Source organism: Lipotes vexillifer, unplaced genomic scaffold (assembly GCF_000442215.2).
Source record: "Lipotes vexillifer unplaced genomic scaffold, Lipotes_vexillifer_v1.1 scaffold1598, whole genome shotgun sequence".
NCBI lineage: Eukaryota > Metazoa > Chordata > Mammalia > Artiodactyla > Lipotidae > Lipotes > Lipotes vexillifer.
The window spans coordinates 10,486-31,595 of NW_006799777.1; the positions used below are offsets into that span (position 1 = coordinate 10,486).

Consider the following 21,110-nt stretch of genomic DNA (forward strand, 5'->3'; position numbering starts at 1 on the left):
CTACGCCAAAAAAAAAAAAAAAAAAAAATGTGTTTTGAACTTGAACTAACCTACATACAAGAAAAAAATACTTTAGAAAAGTAATATTTTCATATATTGAAGCGTGCCTGTACTCGATCCTCCTTTCTGCATTCTGGTAAAGTATGCTGCCTCCATTTACTTTCTTTATCTTTCATGGATTTAAATTTACTTCGGAGTCTTGGGAGAGAAGTAAATTCTCTGTAAAAGTATAAAATATGTGCAATAATTCTATCTACTGAAATTCTTATAGGGAAGATGCCATAGGTTTAACATAGTTGGGAAGTGGCAAGAGCAACATCAAATATTTTACTGGGTATCTCATGTGAGTTAGGCACAGTGCTATATACTGGAGATTCATCAGAGAATAAGACTATATGGTCCCCTCATGGCACTTACAGTCTAACAGTGGAGACAGATAAACAGTGCAACTGAGTGTGCTATATGCTGCAGTAGGAAACATATTTGATGCTATAGCCATGTACAGAGTGGTACAGATTTGGGAATCAGAAACATTTCTAGGAGGATGCCTATAGCACGTTCTTTTGGCTTTAAAAAATGAAAATTGTATCAGAATTTATGCTTCTCATTTTGACTGTAGCAGCATACTGAATTAGAATTCTGTTCATCCACATGAGGTAATTAGAAAGCAAATTTATGGCAATGAAAAAGTATGTAAATTGGTGAGGATTGGCAGGGGAATGACTATTTTAGAGGACTTTGTTATTATGGTTCAATAAATTACAATTCTTATGACAAAGAAAAATGCAGTCAATAATGCATATTTAATGTGGCTGTAAAATCCAGAGTTGAAGAAAAATGTGTGGATCAGTTGAGATTTAGGAACAAAGGTAAAGGCAGGAAAATATCAGTTAATGGTAGCAGAAGAAGTTTGAGATTAAATGTGGCTTTAAATAATACATCCAGGAAGATGTAGTGCTATGAGTCAATAAGTAGGTATACTAAGTGAAAAGATACATTAAATTAATGGTTAGTCTTGGGTGATTTAGAGAATCTTTGCTCATTTTAAAGTACTGATTTAGAAGACATGACTACGAATGAGAAATATGAGAAGGTTAAGGAGTTATCAAGACATGTCAGAAATAGTTATTGACAGTAAGAAGACCAGGGAGTACTTTGAGAATCCGGACATTTATAGATTGGAAGTTGCAATGATGGCTATCTCTAGGCATAAAGAAAATTGTCTATTGTCAAGACTATTCTCAAATTCTACTTAAAAAAACTTAGCCAAAGAGATGATCCTAAACAAAAATTTAGTGCAGTCCTGTTATTCTCAAAGGCATGATCTAGAAATGGCTAGTTTATATGTCTGATAGTAACAATAATGGTGTGAGTGTGCCTAAAAATATAGCAGAATAAATTTTTGCTGGTTTCACCCACAAGTGTCATTGGAAGGATGGATCCTATTAAATGGAAGGGCTATTCACTTGCTTAGCATCTTGGGTACGATTGTTCTTCACAAAAGTGGGTGAGGAATCCAAAGCCCCAGTGGCAATGGGTGGGTGAGGAGGAATCAGCAAGATAGTAGAATCTAGGTGAAAATAAGGTGGGAGGCTCAAGTACCAGTGAGAAGCCACAAGCTGTAGGGTGACTACAAGGACTTTTAAGAACAGGAGTTCCTATGGCAATTTTCAGATGTTTGTTTGTATGTTATGCCTTTCACTCTATCTCCCACTGACATTTCCATAAAGTCTTCCTTGTATATGTATATACTTGACATTATACAAGCCATTTCTGTTTTAATCTTTAAAAAATATTTTATGATGAAAACATATAAGCATAATCAAATATAGAAATGATGGTATAAACCATTATACATGAGTCTTTTTAACTTGTAGGGATCACAGGAAAGAGGCTGAGTCCCATATTTGGAGTAAATATAAGATAAAGGAACAGCTGTAAGATACAAGAAATTAAGGAGACCAGAATGGCCACAGACCTTAGGCTCCCTGAGAAGCTGGAGAAATATAGGGATGGACTTCAAAGTTCCACAGGCTGTGGAATACAATTTCAGTTCAAGTGTACCTATATCTCAGGAGTCTGGCAGGCCCTAATTGATATCTAAATGGAATAAACAAACAAAAATTTCTGTCTATATTGATGGATCATATAATAACTAGTAAGCTTTGAGCCTGATTTTCCCCATACTCTCCCTAGCTCTATAAATACCAGAAAGTAGAGGTGAGGGAGAAGATGTATGGTGAAGAGGTCGTATATCCAGGAAAGGATATTTCTAGATATAGACAGAAAAATGAGACCCTGTTTTCTTGATATGTAGCCTGAAGCCCTTATCCTGAATTCCCTTTGAGTGCTTTTGTCTTCTGAATGGACAGAAGTCTGTCTTGGTGGGGAAGGGGATATTTGTACAAAGGAAAGCATAGCCCCTGGATATTTAGCATTTATTTTCTCTTTCACTTAAGTTTAAGTCTGTATAAGGAGAATAAGGTGGGGATAAGATGGCTGTTTTACTTTATAATCTTGGTAAGTTTCTTTCACAGTACAAAGAAAAAAATTCTCCATTCTCAAGATCATTAAGGAGAATTATGGCTAAATATACTTTAGTTTTGTCATTGGCATTTCTTTGGAAGTGGTAGTAACAGACATAACATGTGCCAAAATTAGTAAGGATTCTAGATTCAGACCCCAAGCTAGTGGAGTCATAAAAACAAAGTTTTCTTCATTTAAAAATACTTATTTGGGAAAAATAAGTTAAATCAGGAAATTTCTTTGAAGTTTTTATTCCACTTTCCTGATTTTATATATATATATATATATATATATATATATATATATATAAAGAAAATATGCAGCTAATCTGAATTGGGATGGGAAATGTAAAGTCAAATATTAAAATGAGCTGAAGAAATGATGAATATGCTAAATAAACTCCCAAATTTGACTCATATTTTTAGGTGGGAAGCTATTTTGTTTGAGTGGAAATAATTTATAGCCATGTCTACAAATGACAATTATTTTCCAGCATTTTTCTTGTTCTTCATGCTTCTATTCCTCTTGCTTGTTAATAGAAGCTGTGATATCTTAAAAGTATTACTATTAAATCTGGACTTCTTAAATAAAATCCCAAGAAGTCCAAGTTCTCTTGGACAGTCTCAAAGAGCAGTGAGAAATTTAAGTACTAGCTAATTCTATTTATCTGAATAGATTCAATTTTAATGTGTTTCCTGTGACACTGTCATATATGGTTCAATTCCATCATTCTTTCACTATAATCTTGGTCACTTTTGAAGTCCCTGATAAGATGTTGTGGTGGGGAGACCTTCTTTTTCTCTTAACACCTTTGAACCAAATCTCCCTTGTTATTGTATCTTTCTCTGGTAATATCTTGTCCTTATGTATGTTGCTGACACCTCAATCTGTGGAATCAAGTAAAGGAGTAAGATTCATGCTTCCTTAGAAAATGGATTGGTCTAATTCCAAGCTCTGCTGTTTTATCTTATTATCTTATTTTTTTTGTGTGTGTGTGGTTTATTTTTTTGAGAATAAATTGCATCCAGTATATAATATCTTAACTATAAAAAAGAATAGTTTAATGGATTATTTATGGATCAAGCCTATGGAACAAATCCATTTTTCTCCATATTTATCACATTTCAATCATTTTCACAATCTGGAAAATTTCTAGATGAGGACTTTTTCTTAATTCATCCATCTTAAACTGGACTTGATATAAAACATGGAATATACAATCCCTGCACTTTAAACCTCAGGCATTAACTCCTAGTTTCCAGCTTCAAATTTACATACGATGTATATTTCTAGTGATCTCTTTTGATTTTACAAGCAAAGTAACTTGGCCAGGACAAAAAGTAAAAATAAATTTACTTTCCTTTTGATATTGCAATTAATTGTGGAAGTTCTTGCCCTGATTAGCAGGAAATCCTCTACTGCAAATTTTCCAAGAATCTCAAGAGGCAAACTTAGTCTTAATACAGCAAGCTTACCTCAAATTACCTCATGGAAAGAGAAAAGATTAGTGTGTTGACATGTCCCTAATTTTGTTAATTTTTTTGTGACAGCCACATACAGTTATGTTTAAGAAGATGGGGCTCTTAAGAGTGGTGCCATTCTTGGTCTAGCAGTAGATTTTTAGGGATGTAGTAGGAATCAAAGTCTTCTCCCTCTGAGTACTATACTAGCCACTCCATATTTGTGTGAACCTCCCTCCAGATGGTACAGCTCTTTCACTGCATGCAGATCCTTGCCTAAGGCTGCAGTAGTTCTCCAACTCATGCTCAGTAAAGGGGGCTCCAAGCTTGTGTCCTCTGGGTTCCATCTCTTTAGTAAATATTCACAGCTACTGTTTCTAATCATATTCCTGTTCCATTATGCCTGTGTCAATAGGAGCTTTCATGCTTAGTCACCTTCCCTGTGAAAACCAGACCTTCCCAGGAGAATCCAGGCTCTATGTTAAGCCTCAATCATCAATGTGAAGTCCCCTTTCCCTCACAGGGCACTTTGTGTCATTCCTGCCAGTAGGTCTCTAACTGGGGATTAGCCCATACATCAGAAGTTCTAATAAGGTTTAGTTACAAAAGAACAGGCTTTGAGGTCTCACTCCATTTGTTATCAGCAGAGTCCTTTCTTAGGAACTAGATTTTCTTTCTCAGGGACATAAGGAGGTGAGACCATTTCAAGGAAATAAAAGAAAAAAAAATCCTCTGTCAACATGTACCTACTTGTCATTATTTATACAACTAAGATGGACCATGTTAGTGATTACCCCCTCCACAACAATGTATTCCAGGTGACCTGTGCTGTCTTCATTGAGACAGAACTGGCAGGCAACTTTTAAAGATCAGTTTCTTCTGTTAAAATATTTTAAAATTCCACCTTACTAGGTGGAATTCTTCCAATAACAATAAGAAAGACAGTAGCTATTTTTCAATGAGCACTTCTTATATGCTAAGCATTTTACACAAATTATCTTACTTAATCCTTAAAATAATCTGTATAATAAGTTATCATTATTTTTGCATTTTTTCGAAGTTAAAATGAAACTCAAGTTAAGCAACTAGCTCAAAGTTACACAACTGGGATTTGAACTCAAGTCTGTCTGACTCAGAAGCCAGTTCTCTTTTCCCATTCCACCACAACATATGGGAAGGCCATGATAGGAAAAACAGCTGATAATACACACTTGTGAGTGATTGCATAAAATACCTCAAGTTGGGTCAAAAATTAATTTATTCATCCACTCTAGAAATGTTAGGGATAAAGAGATGAGTAAAACAGAGGCCTTGCTTTCAATCATATATAAACAGCTTGGGGAGACAGTCACATGTAAAGAGGTAAGCAATGACAGAAGTAGAAGTGGCAAATGCGAGCAACAAGAAGGGTCATCCCACCTGGGAGCCCTATGCTGAGGCTCATGTATTCTCCATGTTGTATGGTATTTCTTTTCTCACCCGAAAGGTGCCTGAAGCCAAATGGCTCTTCTAGGCAGTCATATGCTTTTATCTAGCTCTTTCTTGCGTCTATTTGCCTCTCCAGTTTGGGAGATTGCTTGCTAGAGTTCTAATGACATTAGATTGGTTCTCGGTTGGTCCATCACCATTTCTGGCCAGGCTGCTACCCTTAATCATTGAAGGGTATCTTTACCTTAGAATACAAGTTGTGAGCATGAGGGGAAGGATGTGGAAAGAAGAGGACTAAGAGAAGGGTACAGAAGATGGCACATCTGCCCTCCCCCCAAAGATCAAATTCAATACCCACGAGGATTAGGACAGATTTGAGTGTGTTTAATTGTGAGGATGTCTATGATCCATACCAATCACAGTCTGTAAGAATTGCTACAGTTTGTGCCTTAAGATATTCTTAATGGGAATTATCTAACTTAAAAATATATTCCATTTATAACTTTTTCAGTTTTTAGCTTCAGAATTTTAGCACTTTATATACAAAGTGCTGTGTTACCATCTCTGATAGTTGAACAGCCACCTAAATGATGCTTTTCAGTCAAATATTATCCTTGAAATTTTTTTAAAAATCTGCTATAAATAATATTCCACTAATGAATCAGTATGAGTTTAAGACAATAAATAGAATCTGATGTTATGGAAAAAGAATTTGAAATTCAGCCAATTCAATATATTGACCACATATTTTAAAATCAGAGATGAAGCTGTTTTTCAAAAACAAACTGCCTAAACATTTTTATATTTGCAGATCTCTTGCTGGCACATAGCAGGATGACCATATGTGAAATGTTGTATCTATTTTGGAGTTTGCTGTCTCTCTCCATGGTCTCTTTCCTATCCCCTGTGCTGACGCTAGCATTTTTTCTTCTTGTGTTTCTTTGCTAATGGAAAGTCTTTCTACTCAAACTATGTGGTCCGGTCTTTTCCATCTGCCAGGACAGTTTGTCTTTGGGAAGAGAATGCCAAGACTCTCTAAGTTCTGCTTGTCCTGACACTGTTTCATGAGCCATTTTTACCCTGTATTCAAATTCTTGTTGTCTTTCCTACCCATTCCCTTCTTGTGCCTTGTGTAGCTGAAACTGATTTGGATTGCCTTGGATTCCCCGCTGCAGGAAGGCTCTTTCTAACATACAGGTAGAAAAATGATTGAGAAAAAAATAGGTATGTTAATAGGTCTTTATACACCTTTTAAATTGCACATCCTTACATAAGCAATTTTTTAGATGAGAGTCTATCCAAAGAGTGAAAAAACACTAACCTTGTAGCCCATGACTTCAGACTCGTTGGCTAATGGTCTGACAGGTTCCCAGTCCAGAGAAAGCTGAGAGCCTTGCTGCTCCCACCTGAGGTTGTTAGGTGCTTGACTGGGGGCTACAAAATAAAAAGTAAAAGTGAGTGGACAAAGAGTCTTAAATACATTTATTCACTTAAATCCTTGTATTTCAGTCTTTTCTTGTGTTCAGTCTTTTCTTGTGAGTACATCAGTCTTTTCTAGTTGACTGGCACCATAGGCTTCTTTCCAGCTAGAGTCAGATAAGGAAGGTTTTGCTCCAGGAGTGTCATTTTAATAGCTACTCTGCTGAGTTTTTGAACCTGAATCCTTTTATCTCCCTTCTGTGTCAAAATCGCTTAGCCTTGTTTCACAGGAAGATAACCCTTATCTACTATGAATACAAAATTTTCTGAGCTAGTTTTGGAATTCAGATCTAAGCATGAAGCAAGACTATAAATCAAAACTCCTCTTCAGCTCTGCTTTTTATGTACCTCACATGGCTTTCAGAAATGTTAAAAGATGTTTCCCTTTTGTCTGAAACAAACAAAAAGCCCAGGTCACTTACGGGATTTCTTTGTGGTTGCACTCACTTCACTGCTAGGTGGCCCATATCCAGCTCCATTATAAGCTCTCACTGTGAAGTGATATAATGTGTTTCCTTCTAATCCTGTCAGGATGACAGATGACTCATTCCCCCTAGTTTTGATGGTTTCTGCTGCATCTTCTTGTTCCATGTCTTTCCGATAGCCAATCTGTCAACATGAAAGATTAATTTTAAAGTTTCTCCTGTGCTTACGATTGTTGATTTTTTTTTTACCCTTTGGATGTTTCTCAAACCCATCCCTGGGAAATCACTCCTGTATCATCCAATTAACAGGTTCTACTAACGAGGCTAAAATCACTATCTTGGCCACTGCATGATTTGCATCTGTGTAAACCGCAGCAACTTAGCAAAGCAACGAAAGGTGCTACCTTGTAACCTGGTAGTATGAAGAATCATTCAAAGAAATGGAAGAAGTTCTTTTCTCATAGGTCATCAGAACCATTTCCCATTCAAAGCCATGAGGCTTTTAATGAATTATTTGAGAAAGAGGCATGAGAAATATTTCCTCCTGGGCCCCACACAGATGTGAATCACACAGCTGGATGGATTTAACAGAGGAGAGGCGACAGAACACTCATGATAATTTGGAATGGTTTAAATGCAGAGAAATGGCTTTGCTAGGATATGGGAGGGCGGCAGAAGGGAAGAGCTTTGTCAAAGCACAATTTGTGCATTGAGGTGATCTTCCCTGGTTATGAGCTCTTGGTGGCTGGTCTCATACAGATCTTGATCCCTTTATGAGATTCAATAATTATCTCTGTGTACCTAAAGCTTAACTGTATTCAGACACTGGAATTTAACCATGCATAAAGGCACAAGAGAGTAGTTTTTTTTCCCCCTACTTATTTACTGTGGTAAAAATAATGGAAGAGTAATTCTTCTTTCTCCAATTAATTACTGTGGTGAAAGAAGTGGACTGCTGCAAACATTTCATCATCCTTCAAGTGCTTTTTCTACTCTGCAGGCTAGAAAACCAAACATCACATTTTCCAGATTCTGGCTTACCTAAGGTTGATGCTACAAAATTTGGGCAGTGAGGAGTTTGTTTGGAACTTGAGATATTCTGGAGCATGCCTAGGACTACCAGTTCCTTGGCTACCTCTCAGGAAAAAAAAAAAAAAATTGAGTCACTGTACCATATTAAAATGCATCTACCAGCCTAGATGATGGCTAAAGACAAAGGGTATAAGAAATGGGTAGAGGGGGAAGAAAGTTACAAATTATAATTGCAGTCTTATGAAATGAAGACTGTAAGAGCCATATTTTCTTCCTTATACTGTTTTATATCTAAATATTAAATAACCTGGGTCCCTTCCTATCTTATGATAGAGTGTTGTGGGTAGGTAAATTTCTAATGTAGTTCATTACAGGAGATGGACAGATTGACTAATGGAAATTTCCTTGGCTTTCCCTTTTAGGGAGATGGTGGGTACATTTTCATTTGTTTAAGAGATATTTGCACAATGGAGCATTGTCATTGCCAGTTGTTGCTTTTGGGGAGTTGTTGAATGGGGAGAAGGATGTATATGGATGTTGAGTAACAAAAGGGATATGGTATTTTAGCTTTCAGCATCCATTTCACCCTCATTCTAGTGTCTTCCTGGACTTAAGAGATGCAAAGATAAAAATCATACTTTCAAGACTCACTTGCAGTTAGGGCTCTGAATATGTTTTAGGCTTAACCAGTCAGATGCCATGCCTGGTATTTGAAAGTAAAAATGAAATGGACAGTGAATTTCTACAAATTCTGTTTCTTTTGCCTATGAGTTTAGTAATGGAGACATTATTTTTCCTTTCCCCTCCACCCCCTGACTGTGGCAGCAAAAATGAATGGCTTATTGTCTAACCATTAGCTTTATGGGGGTCAAGGAGCCAGGCACAAGACATCCATCTTATTGGTGCAAATTATAGCAAACATGGCAGGATTCTGGAACAGGCAGTAATAGCAGAGGCTTCCAGATCACAGAGGCTCCTGAATGTGGTGCCATTTTGTTCATGGTGGCTTCCAAACCATGGCAGTGGAGTGTGGGACTAGGGCTGGAGACTTCCTGTTTTTAGAAGACATCAGTGTCTTCCTGGTGGCTTAGTCTTATTGACTAGCTTTAACAGTTACTTTTGAAAGATCACCCTGGAGTCTGGTAATTTAACTCAATAATTCTGTAAACCATTTAATACTTATAATAAAACACTTCTTACTTAAACTAGTTAGAGTAATTTAGTTCTTTGCAATTAAACACTGCCTGACACAACTACACAGATCTTGAATATGAATATATATATATATATATATATGGTTAATAAGATAATCATAAACAAATTTCTATTTCTCATCCCTGTCTCTTCATAGATTTGACCTGGCATACAGTTGAGTGTCTGAACTTCAGAAATTTGTTTGATTAAGCTGAAATGCTCTAACACTGCCTTCTGTACTATGTTTGCCCCATTAGACCCAATTCCAAGAACTAACTTATCTTTCTTGGTCTCGAGCATACTTTTAACTGAAGAAATCTAAGTTATTTTCAAACTACAAAATTTGATGAGATGTTGTTGGATGAACAAATGTGTATCCTTCTCCTTCCCAGTGATATATCTGATTTCTAGGTCTCTGCTTCAATTTAGGCAATAATCTAGCCAATTTTCTTTAATTAGCTAGATTATTTTAAGTTAGTTAAATATATATATTTGAGGGAGTTGAGTGTGATTAAATTCAGCAAATTACAGATTTCGATACAAACACAGATTTCAATACAAATTCTGGACTTCTAAATATTGAATTTTTTTTAACATCTTTATTGGAGAATAATTGCTTTACAATGGTGTGTTAGTTTCTGCTGTATATGATCAGCTATACGTATACATATATCCCCATATCCTCTCCCTTTTGTATCTCCCTCCCACCCTCCCTATCCCACTCCTCTAGGTGGTCACAAAGCACCAAGCTGATCTCCCTGTGCTATGCAGCTGCTTCCCACTAGCTATCTATTTTACATTTGATACTGTATATATGTCCATGCTACTCTCTCACTTCATCCCCGCTTACCCTTCCCCCTCCCCGTGTCCTCAAGTCCAGTCTCTACTTCTGCGTCTTTATTACTGTCCTGCCCCTAAGTTCTTCAGAACCTTTTTTTTTTTAGATTCCATATATATGTGTTAGTATACGGGGTGTGTTTTTCTCTTTCTGACTTACTTCACTCTGTATGACAGTCTCTATGTCCAATACACCTCACTACAAATAACTCATTTTTGTTTTTTTTATGGTTAATATTCCATTGTATATATGTGCCACATCTTATTTATCCATTCGTCTGTTGATGGACACTTAGGTTAAATATTGAATGTTTAATTTTCTGATGAATCACCACAAAATTAAACATCCCAAGTAAAAGATAAAATGTTTGGAAGTAACTGATTGTGAGGAAACACAAATACTAGCTGCATCAGGTAAAACCTGTGATAAATCTAAAAAATCCACACATTATTTCTCTTTCTGGCATATTGAAAAAAAGAGCTGGAGAAGTTATGATCTTCACAGTGAAATAATAATTTTATTTACTACATTTTTTTTTTTGATGGAGGATAGGGTAATTCAGAAAAACAGAAAAAAATACTTGGAGTTTAACATCATGCTTATTTAGTGATTCTTAACTTGGAATTGAGGTAATATAGTATTCATAAGTCACACTGCACCTTTGAAAGTTGAAAGTTCCTCTTCATTCAATTTATTTCTTCATGATTCAATTCTATCCTGATGATAGATTTTATCAACCTATAAACTTTGAACTCTGTATGAGATCACTTGACATGAGGTTAAAAACATTTAAAAATATATAAATATCTGAAACCAGAAGAATAGATAACCTGCTATTTTATCACCCTCACACAATTGGGGATTTTTTGTGTTTATCCCTTCCTGTATTTTTATTACATGTAGTTAATATAATTATGTAACTACTTTTCTTCTCTAACATTATAGTCACATATAAATATTTTCCCATTTTTTATATCAATACTAAAAGTCTATCATATGCCTTATGTACCAAATATCATTTAACCACTTTTCTATTGTGGAACATTTGAGTAGCTTGCAACTTTTGCTCTCTTAATTAAAATGTTGCCATGAATATGTTCATGTACATTTTTTTCCACATATTGGAATAGTTCCCCAGAATAGAATTCTAGACAGGTGATTATGGGGTCTAAGATTATTGAAATTTTTATGATTTTGATACAAAACTGCCACACTGGTTTTCAAATAGTTGTTGTACTAATTTTCACTTCCAACAAAAGTGTATGAATCTGAGAGATATGCCAAAATGTTGCAAGCTCTAGGCACATCATGGTTTTGGAGTCAGAAGGCCTAAATTTTAATCTTATTTTTGATATCTATAAGCTTCATATAATGGGACAAGTTACTTAACCACTGAATCTCTATAACCTTGTTTATAAAAACCTCAGTTTTATGAGTAGTTTTAGACAGCTCCCTTATTGTCACCCAACTACTTGAACTATTTTGTTTCTTGATGGTTTAACATTTCTGATTTTTGTAATTTGTGTTTACTTTTTTGCTATCCTTCATATTGTTTTGTTTTTTGACTTTGTTCCTCCAAATTATGTAATATTAATAGTGGCAGGCAGGAAGCATGAATTCTGAGTCAGCTGATAACTTTAAGATTGTAGATTTGAACCTAAATCTAGATGACTTTGCTTAGTAGATAACCTATTTTTTTCCAAAGTTGATTCTCCATAATGATGATTTTAACTAAGCAGATAACAGATTCAATTATCTTATGTGATGATTCTAAGATATCCATGACATACACAGTCTGGTTCCCTTACATGAAATTATAGGATCTAAAATCCATGAATGCTGCTATATGGAGTCAGTGGTTACTGGATGAGCTATGAACTTTCCCCTACTTCCCAGTCTTCTTCAGTCATATATATAATCACTGAAGAATTCTTACTAGTATTTTATATTCTCCTGTCTGATTTTTGTTACCTGTTAGATTTTAAAAACACAATTCTTAGCTCCTGTATTCACTTGTTTTTATAATTTAAATTGCACTCAATGATCCCTGCTCATTCAATAGTGTACTCCCTGAATTTAATAAAGACAGCTCTAGTTTCTGCTGTTATTTAATGTTGCAAAACAAAAATGCAATTTTTGCACCATTGAAAGTAATTTATTCTCTAGACTAGTAAGGCTAGAGTTTTTATTTTTTTTAAGTTTTTCTTTTTATAATTTATTTATTTTGGCTGTGTTGGGTATTTGTTGCTATGTGTGGGCTTTCTCTAGTTGTGGTGAACAGGGGCTATTCTTCGTTGTGATGCATGGGTTTCTCATTGTGGTGGCTTCTCTTTGTTGTATATATATACATATATATATACATATATATATATATCAACCTAGTTTTGGAAGTTTTAGCCATGGCAATCATGGCTAAAACAGGCTAAAACAGGTGTGCAGGCTCAGTGGTTGTGGCTCATGGGCTCTAGAGCGCAGGCTCAGTAGTTGTGGTGCACAGGCTTAGTTGCTCTGTGGCATGTGGGATCTCTCCGGACCAGGGCTCGAACCTATGTCCCCTGCATTGGCAGCTGGATTCCTAACCACTACTCCACCAGGGAAGCCAAAGGTTAGAGTTTTCAAAAATAATCAAAATGCATATTGAAATGCAAATATTTTACCATACTTTGAGAACTTCAAAACTATTAATTTAATTACTTTTTCAAAAAATTGTTTGAATATGTATTATTTACCATGCCCTGTGCCTGTAGGAAACTGGGGTAATGGTGAGCCCAAAAAGACAAAGCATAAGACTCATCAGGAAAAAAAGGGAGAAGACTCAAATCAACAGAATTAGAAATGAAAAAGGAGAAGTAACAACTGTCACTGCAGAAATACAAAGGATCATGAGAGACTACTACAAGCAACTATACACCAATAAAATCGACAACCTGGAAGAAATGGACAAATTCTTAGAAAAGTACAACCTTCCAAGACTGAAGCAGGAAGAAGTAGAAAATATGAACAGGACAATCACAAGCACTGAAATTGAAACTGTGATTAAAAATCTTCCAACAAACAAAAGTGTAGGGGCAGATGGCTTCACAGGCGAATTCTAAAAAAACATTTAGAGAAGAGCTAACACCTATCGTTCTCAAACTCTTCCAAAATATAGCAGAGGGAGGAACACTCCCAAATTCATTCTGCAAGGCCACAATCAGCCTGATACCAAAACCAGACAAAGATGTCACAAAAAAAGAAAATTACAGGACAATGTCACTGATGAACATAGATGCAAATATCCTCAACAAACACTAGCAAACAGAATCCAACAGCACATTCAAAAGATCATACACCATGATCAAGTGGGGTTTATCCCAGAAATGCAAGGATTCTTCAGTATTAGCAAATCAATCAATGTGATGCACCATATTAACAAATTGAAGGATAAAAACCACATGATAATCTCAATAGAAGCAGAGAAAGCTTTTGACAAAATTCAAGACTCACTTATGATAAAAACTCTCCAGAAAGTGTGTATAGAGGGAACATACCTCAACATAATAGAAGCCATATATGACAAACACACAGCTAACATCATTCTCAATCAATCATCTCAAAAGATGAAAGCATTTCCTCTAAGATCAGGAACAGGACAAGGGTGCCCACTCTCATCACTATTATTCAACCTAGTTTTGGAAGTTTTAGCCATGGCAATCAGAGAAGAAAAAGAAAAAAAGAAAAGGAATCCAAATTGGAAAAGAAGAAGTAAAACTGTCACTCTTTGCAGCTGGCATGATACTCTAAATAGAAAATCCTAAAGATGCCACCAGAAAACTACTAGAGCTAATCAATGAATTTGGTAAAGTATCAGGATACAAAATTAATGCACAGAAAACTCTTGCATTCCTATACATCAATAATGAAAAATCAGAAAGAGAAATTAAAGAAACACTCCCATTTTCCTTTACAACAAAAAGAGTAAAATACCTAGGAATAAACCTACCTAAGGAAGCAAAAGACCTGTATGCAGAAAACTATAAGACACTGATGAAAGAAATTAAAGATAATACAAACAGATAGAGAGATATACCATGTTCTTGGATTGGAAGAATCAACATTGTGAAAATGACTATACTACCCAAAGCAATCTGTGGATTCAATGCAATCCCTATCAAACTACCAATGACATTTTTCACAGAACTAGAAAAAGAAATTGTACAATTTGTGTGGAGCCAAAAAAGACCCTGAATAGCAGAGAAATCTTGAGAAAGAGAAATGGAGCTTGAGGAATCAGGTTCCTTGACTTCAGAATATACTACAAAGCTACAGTAATCAAGAGAGTACGGTACTGGCACAAAAAGAGAAATATTGATCAATGGAACAAGATAGAAAGTCCAGAGATAAACTCACACACATATGGTCACCTTATCTTTGATAAAGGAGGCAAGAATATATAATGGAGAAAAGACAGCCTCTTCATTAAGTGGTGCTGGGAAAATTGGACAGCTACATGTAAAAGAAAGAAATTAGAACACTTCCTGACACCATACACAAAAATAAACTCAAAATGGATTAAAAACCTAAATGTAAGGCTAGACACTATAAAACTCTTAGTGGAAAATATAGGTAGAACATTCTATGACATAAATCACACCAAGATCATTTTTGATCCACCTCCTAAAATAATGAAAATAAAAACAAAAATAAACAAATGGGACCTAATGAAACTTAAAAGCTTTTGCACAGTAAAGGAAACCATAAACAAGACAAAAAGACAACCTTCAGAGTGTGAGAAAATATTTGCAAATGAAGCAACTGACAGAAGATTAATCTTCAAAATATACAAGCAGCTCATGCAGCTCAATATCAAAATAACAAACAACCCAATCTATAAATGGGTGGAAGACCTAATCAGACATTTCTCCAAAGAAGGTATACAGATTGTCAACAAACACATGAAAAGTTGCTGAACATCACTAATTACTAGAGAAATGCAAATCAAAACCACAATAAGGCATCACCTCACACCAGTCAGAACGGCCATCATCAAAAAATATAGAAACAATAAATGCTGGAGAGGGTGTGGAGAAAAGGGAACCCTCCTGTACTGTTAGTGGGAATGTAAATTGATACAGCCACTATGGTGAGCAGTATGGAGGTTCCTTAAGAAACTAAAAATAGAACTACCATATGACCCAGCAATCCCATTACTGGGCATATACCCTGAGAAAACCATAATTCAAAAAGAGATATGTACCCCAATATTCACTGAAGCACTATTTACAATAGCCAGGACATGGAAGTAACCTAAGTGTCCATTGCCAGATGAATGGATAAAGAAGATGTGGCACATATATACAATGGAATATTACTCGGTCATAAAAAGAAATGAAATTGAGTTATTTGTAGTGAGGTCGATGGACCTAGAGCCTGTCATACAGAGTGAAGTAAGTCAGAAAGAGAAAAACAAATACCACATGCTAAAACATATATATGGAATCTAAAAAAAAAATCATTCTGATGAACCTAGGGGCAGGACAGGAATAAAGATGCAGACAGAGAATGGACTTGAGGACACAAGAGGGCAAGGGGAAGCTGGGATGAAGTGAGAGAGTAGCATTGACATATATACATTACCAAATGTAAAATGGATGGCTAGTAGGAAGCTGCTGCATAGCACAGGGAGATCAGCTTGATGCTTTTTGACAACGTAGAGGGGTGGGAGGGAGGCTCCAGAGGGAGGGGATATGGGTATATATGTATACATATAGCTGATTCAGTTTGTTGTACAACAGAAACACAACATTGTAAAGCAATTGTACTCCAATAAAGATTTAAAAAACAATTTAAATAAAAACAATTAAAAAATAAAATGTAAAAAACCCCACAAAGGTTACAGTTACATTAGAATAAAAATATTAAATAGGGATAAATCTAAGGAAAGATTTGCAAGGTCACTATAGACAAAGATCAAAGAAGGCTTAAAAAAAAAGAGGGATATAATAATCATGGATTAGATTTAATATTGCAAGTGGATAATTCTACCAAAATTTTCCTCTGTACTCAGCTCTATTCAAAACAGACCCAAACTGCTAACAGACCTAATGTCCATCAATGGAAGAATGATAAATAAATTGTGGGATACTCACAAATGAGATTTAGGAGAAAACACATAAAAATATGGATGAAATTACCGATATAATGTTGAGTGAAAAATACAAGACATAAAAAGCTCCATACAATTCCCAAAACTAGTAAAACCAATCAGAAGTCAGGATACTGGGTTTTTGTTTTTGGTGGGGGTGTGGAGTTCAGAATAAGGATAATGACTATAAGAGACACAAGGTGATTCTCTAGCTCTTAGTAATTTTGTTTCCTGACCTGGATTGTGGTTACACAGGTATGTTCACTTCGTGATAATTCACTGAGCTGTACATTTATGATTTGTTCACTTTTCTATATGTAGATTAAAAAAAGTCTTGCCCTTTGAAAATAAAGTCTCAACCATTTTGTAATTAGCAAATAGTCAATTAGTAATTGGCATTTTTATAATGCTAAGCATGTCTTTTGCAAAACTTCCTTTTTGTGTGTGTTCAAACACCTTATAATATTTCTATATTTCTTAGTATAGTAAGCAAGACCATGTCTGTATCTATCTCTTCAACACTCATTGAATTAGAACCTCTGTGCCAAAAGTATGTTTTCAGGTGCTTAACATAAAAAACCAACCCTCAAAAGGAAGATTTTGTTGCAATTCGGTATTTCTCATATGGGTCATTCTAAGAGAATGTCAACAAAAATATTCCAAGTATTTGTAAAATTAAATGGGTTGATGTCTACATTTGTTGTTTTATTTTTTGCATGGATGCTTTCTGTGTACAAATGTGTATTATGTAACAGAGAGTGAGATTGTGGATGGACATGATGAGCTCAGGATGGCTGCGTTTAGGAGTAAAGAAAAAAACCCTGTTTAGAGGTCACACAGTAAATTAACATTTGTGTCCAAGAGTGAAAAAAATAGGAAATACATCTGAATATGATAAAAGATATCATCCATACATACCCTTTTGGTTCTTCATGTGGGTAAAACAATATATTCAGGCAAATATTTTAATATTCTTGAAAATAAAATGGTTTCTAAAAGTTTTAGTAGAAGAAAATATGAAATGTGGTTTGGGTTAGAGAATTTTCTCCATGAAGCAATGTATTTAGAAGTAAATGAAACAGAAACACAGTATACACTGAGTTATTCATTACTTTCTAAAATAATTCTATAGGTTGCCTTTCAATAGGACAGGGGAAGGAACAAGTTAAACAACTGTTACATCTTCAAGTTACCTCTATAATTTCCTTTTGATCTGCTGATTTTTTAAAATCATAAATAGTTTTAGTTAGCCTCCCAGTCTCTGAAAATAACCTAAGAAGGAAATCTAATGATAGAGACATGAAAGCTATTTGATTTTTCCAGAGTCTGCAGAATTTCAGAAAAGAGAGTGTAGAAGTATTTTCTTCTCACTGTTTAGTTTTTTATATTCTTATTTTTATATAGTCATAAGAAAAAGCCAAAGGAGAATCTGTACAACAGCTGCTGCCCACACACCATATGGAAAATAAAATAGCCTTTGTTTTAGCCTTTTGGTAACTGGTTTCATTTTAGCTTCTTTTCCCCCTTTAATTTATGTCTGAAATTCCATTTTACACACACACACACACACACACACACACACACACACTCACCCTTGCACCCTCTGCTATGCCAATTAAATGCAATCTGCCTAGTATGAGTTATTGTCAAACAGCAGTGAGGACCATTTTTTTTTTTTTTTTTTTGTCTCCTGCTTTGACGATTAGAGTCAGCTCATAAAATAAAAACAACAACAATCTCATCCCTTTTCCCCTTAAGAAATCCCCACTACAACTTACTTTATAGAGCAAAACACAATTAGTGTCTTTTCAGTGCAATCAATAAGTGGAAATGGCTTTAGTGACATGTCTAAAATGAACTTCTGAATTACATACCCTCTGGAAGTTCTAAAATAAATACATGCAAGTCTTGAATATAGCCTGGGAAAAGGAGTCGCTAGGGGTGTGTGTGTCTTTTAGTGAGAATTGTAAAATGGGACAAGTTGTTTTGTCTTTTGCTCTTCTTCATAATAAGCATGAAAAAGTTAAGAATTAGGACTAGGACACTGTGTACTTTTCACCCTGCTATAAAAATACATTGTCGCTTATTATTGAAATGAACCCAGCCATTAAAAAATATACTTAATAATTCTCTTCCAAGAAGATCACTATGAATACAAGCACCATTAACTTGATAATCATGAGGAATTTTGTTTCACAGGCAGAATATACAATATAATATTTAAAAATATGTCTAAAAATTTCCTTTTTATTTTATTCAGTAAAATTTTTATTGATTGATTTATTGTTTTATTTAGGAAAATTGAGGACATTTAGGGACAGAAGCATATGCTCAAGCAAACAGAAACCTATGCCCATGGAGGGCATTGGTATGGGTTTATGCTACTAGTGTTTCTTCAGAGGATCAGGATGCTAAGGAATCCCAGGGTAATTATGGATATAAGAATTGTATTGTTCCAATGTCTTCCTCTCTGCCTTTTGTTTATTTAAATTTCCCACAAACATCTCTTAGTATTAAACTGTGAATTTTTTTAAGAGCAGGGACTAGATCTTAATAGTTTTTGCATTTCCACTGCCTAGAACAGTGCCTGATAATAAATGCTTGATAAGTGAAGGAATAACAAATATTAATCATCCAACATTGCATTATAACCCAATTTCCTTTGTCATTCCTCCCAATTTGGGAAAATCAGAGAAAAGATGATGAAATTTGGCCCTATTTTTCTTTAGTCTTTTTTCTTGCTAGACTGGCATCTGCTCTGATTTTGTATGCACATAAAAATCCCGGTGTTCTAGGAAAAGCTTTAGAGGCTCTGCTCTAAGATTCAGGAATTACCATTCACAGGACACTTAATGCTGGTGGGTTCATAAATTCAAAACTGAAACTAGTAATTTATTTGCATGGGCCAATGACAGGGATGGCAATCAAGATGGGGCAGTCATGATAATTCAAAAATCAGTCATTCAATAAATATAGCTCACTTCTGATTTTCAATCATGCTGCATGTCATAAGCTAGAAATTTCACATATCTCAGTGTCAACACTTTCTACATTTAGTCTCTGTAGCCATGAAATCTCAAGCTACTTCCATGTAAGCAAACAAGATTCTCAAATGGGTTGTTTTAAGAGAATGTCAACAAAATTGTTCAATTGTATTTGTAAAATACAATTAGATGGAGTGGTGTCTATATTTGTGATTTCATATTCTTTCTTATTTCCTCAGATGGTCATTTTTGTTAGGTAGTATAAGACTTGTATAATAAAAGGCAGCCTTGCAAACTTGTTGAAAAGACCACTCTTTTTCTTTTCATAGCAGAATTTGAATCTAGCCTAATTGTGACATTTAGAAATGTCCATGGGTGGACCCACCTTGAAATTAAAGGGGATGATATTACTAAACTTTCCTGAAGCCTCTTACCATAAAGTCATTTTATTTTCTGGTAGGCTAGGGGCTGTCATCATTCTGACCCTATCTTTATGCATAGGTATTTCTACCATATCAATTGCTTTGACCATTCTATTAGATAGAGCAATTAGTCATTTTATTAACAGAAACAGTTTGATTTGAATTAATTGGTTAATGTATTTGAAAGTGTAAGTTAGTTGCAGATGACCATAGTTTAAGTCAAAATGCTTGATTCATTATTTGGTAAACAAATTAGAGTGTAATGGAGGCTTCCTTGTAAAGGACAAAAATGCTAAATGTAGGTAGATAATTGACAGATGGTATCAGGGAAAGCCTCCTACTGAGATCCTTACAGCTGCCTGATAGGTCTGGCTACATCAGGGAAAAGAACATCAAAACCAAGACATCAAACAAAAGGAGCTACAAGGCCTTACCAAAAAACAGAAAAACAGAAATGAAAGAAAGAAACTGAAATAAAGTCTCCCTTGCTAGACTATGAACTTCATAAGGGCAGGGAATCTGTCTATTTTACTTATTGTTTAACCCCACTCACTGCACCAAGACTTAGCAGGCATTCAATAAATAGCACGTGGATAAGTAAGTGAATGAATAATAAATGATAACTGAGATTCAGATGAAACACACAGAAAGTCAGATCAGGGACAAACGAGGTCCAAATCTGACAATCCAGGTCACAATTAGAATCAGGCTGTGAGTCACCTGAGGAGTGTACAGGGGAAGGAGAGCACAGTGATGGGAGCTTAGAAGGGGGATCAGGTGATGTTATAAGAGCCTTAAGGATTTTATTGCTCTTGATGATGTCCATCTTCCCTCTAAATGACCCTTGCTTGAGGGTAGCCTCCCAAGATTAGTGGAAGAGAAAACACAAAGATTTCAGAGTCAAGTGAACGACATAGGTTCAAGTTTGATTATTTATTAAGAAGAGTTTATTGAGGGGTTATCATTAGTTAATGCTGTACTATGTATTCTAGAGATAAAGTTTGTCCATATCAAAATGGCAGTTGAGTATGTGTTTGACAGGAGCCATATCCTAGAAGGAATTAAAGGTGTGCTCATGACTTCAGAAATGATTTCTTTTTTCTCATTTACCTCCACTATTATGCCAGGTGTATCAAGGGAAGTTTCCCATATAAAAGTCTCATCTTTACTTCCTTTTTTTTTTTTTTTTTTTTTTTTT

The 21,110-nt window shown here is 35.2% G+C and overlaps 1 protein-coding gene across 1 annotated transcript in view; it reads right to left on the minus strand.

The window, feature by feature from the left end:
* CNTN5 (contactin 5) overlaps positions 1-21,110 on the minus strand; it is a 533,631-nt gene that overhangs the window by 6,248 nt on the left and 506,273 nt on the right. The window contains exons 20-21 of the mRNA XM_007471947.1: positions 7,316-7,502; positions 6,736-6,848 (exon numbers count right to left, since the gene is read on the minus strand). Of these exons, the coding sequence (XP_007472009.1) occupies positions 6,736-6,848; positions 7,316-7,502 (300 nt within the window). The remainder of the gene's footprint in view (positions 1-6,735; positions 6,849-7,315; positions 7,503-21,110) is intronic.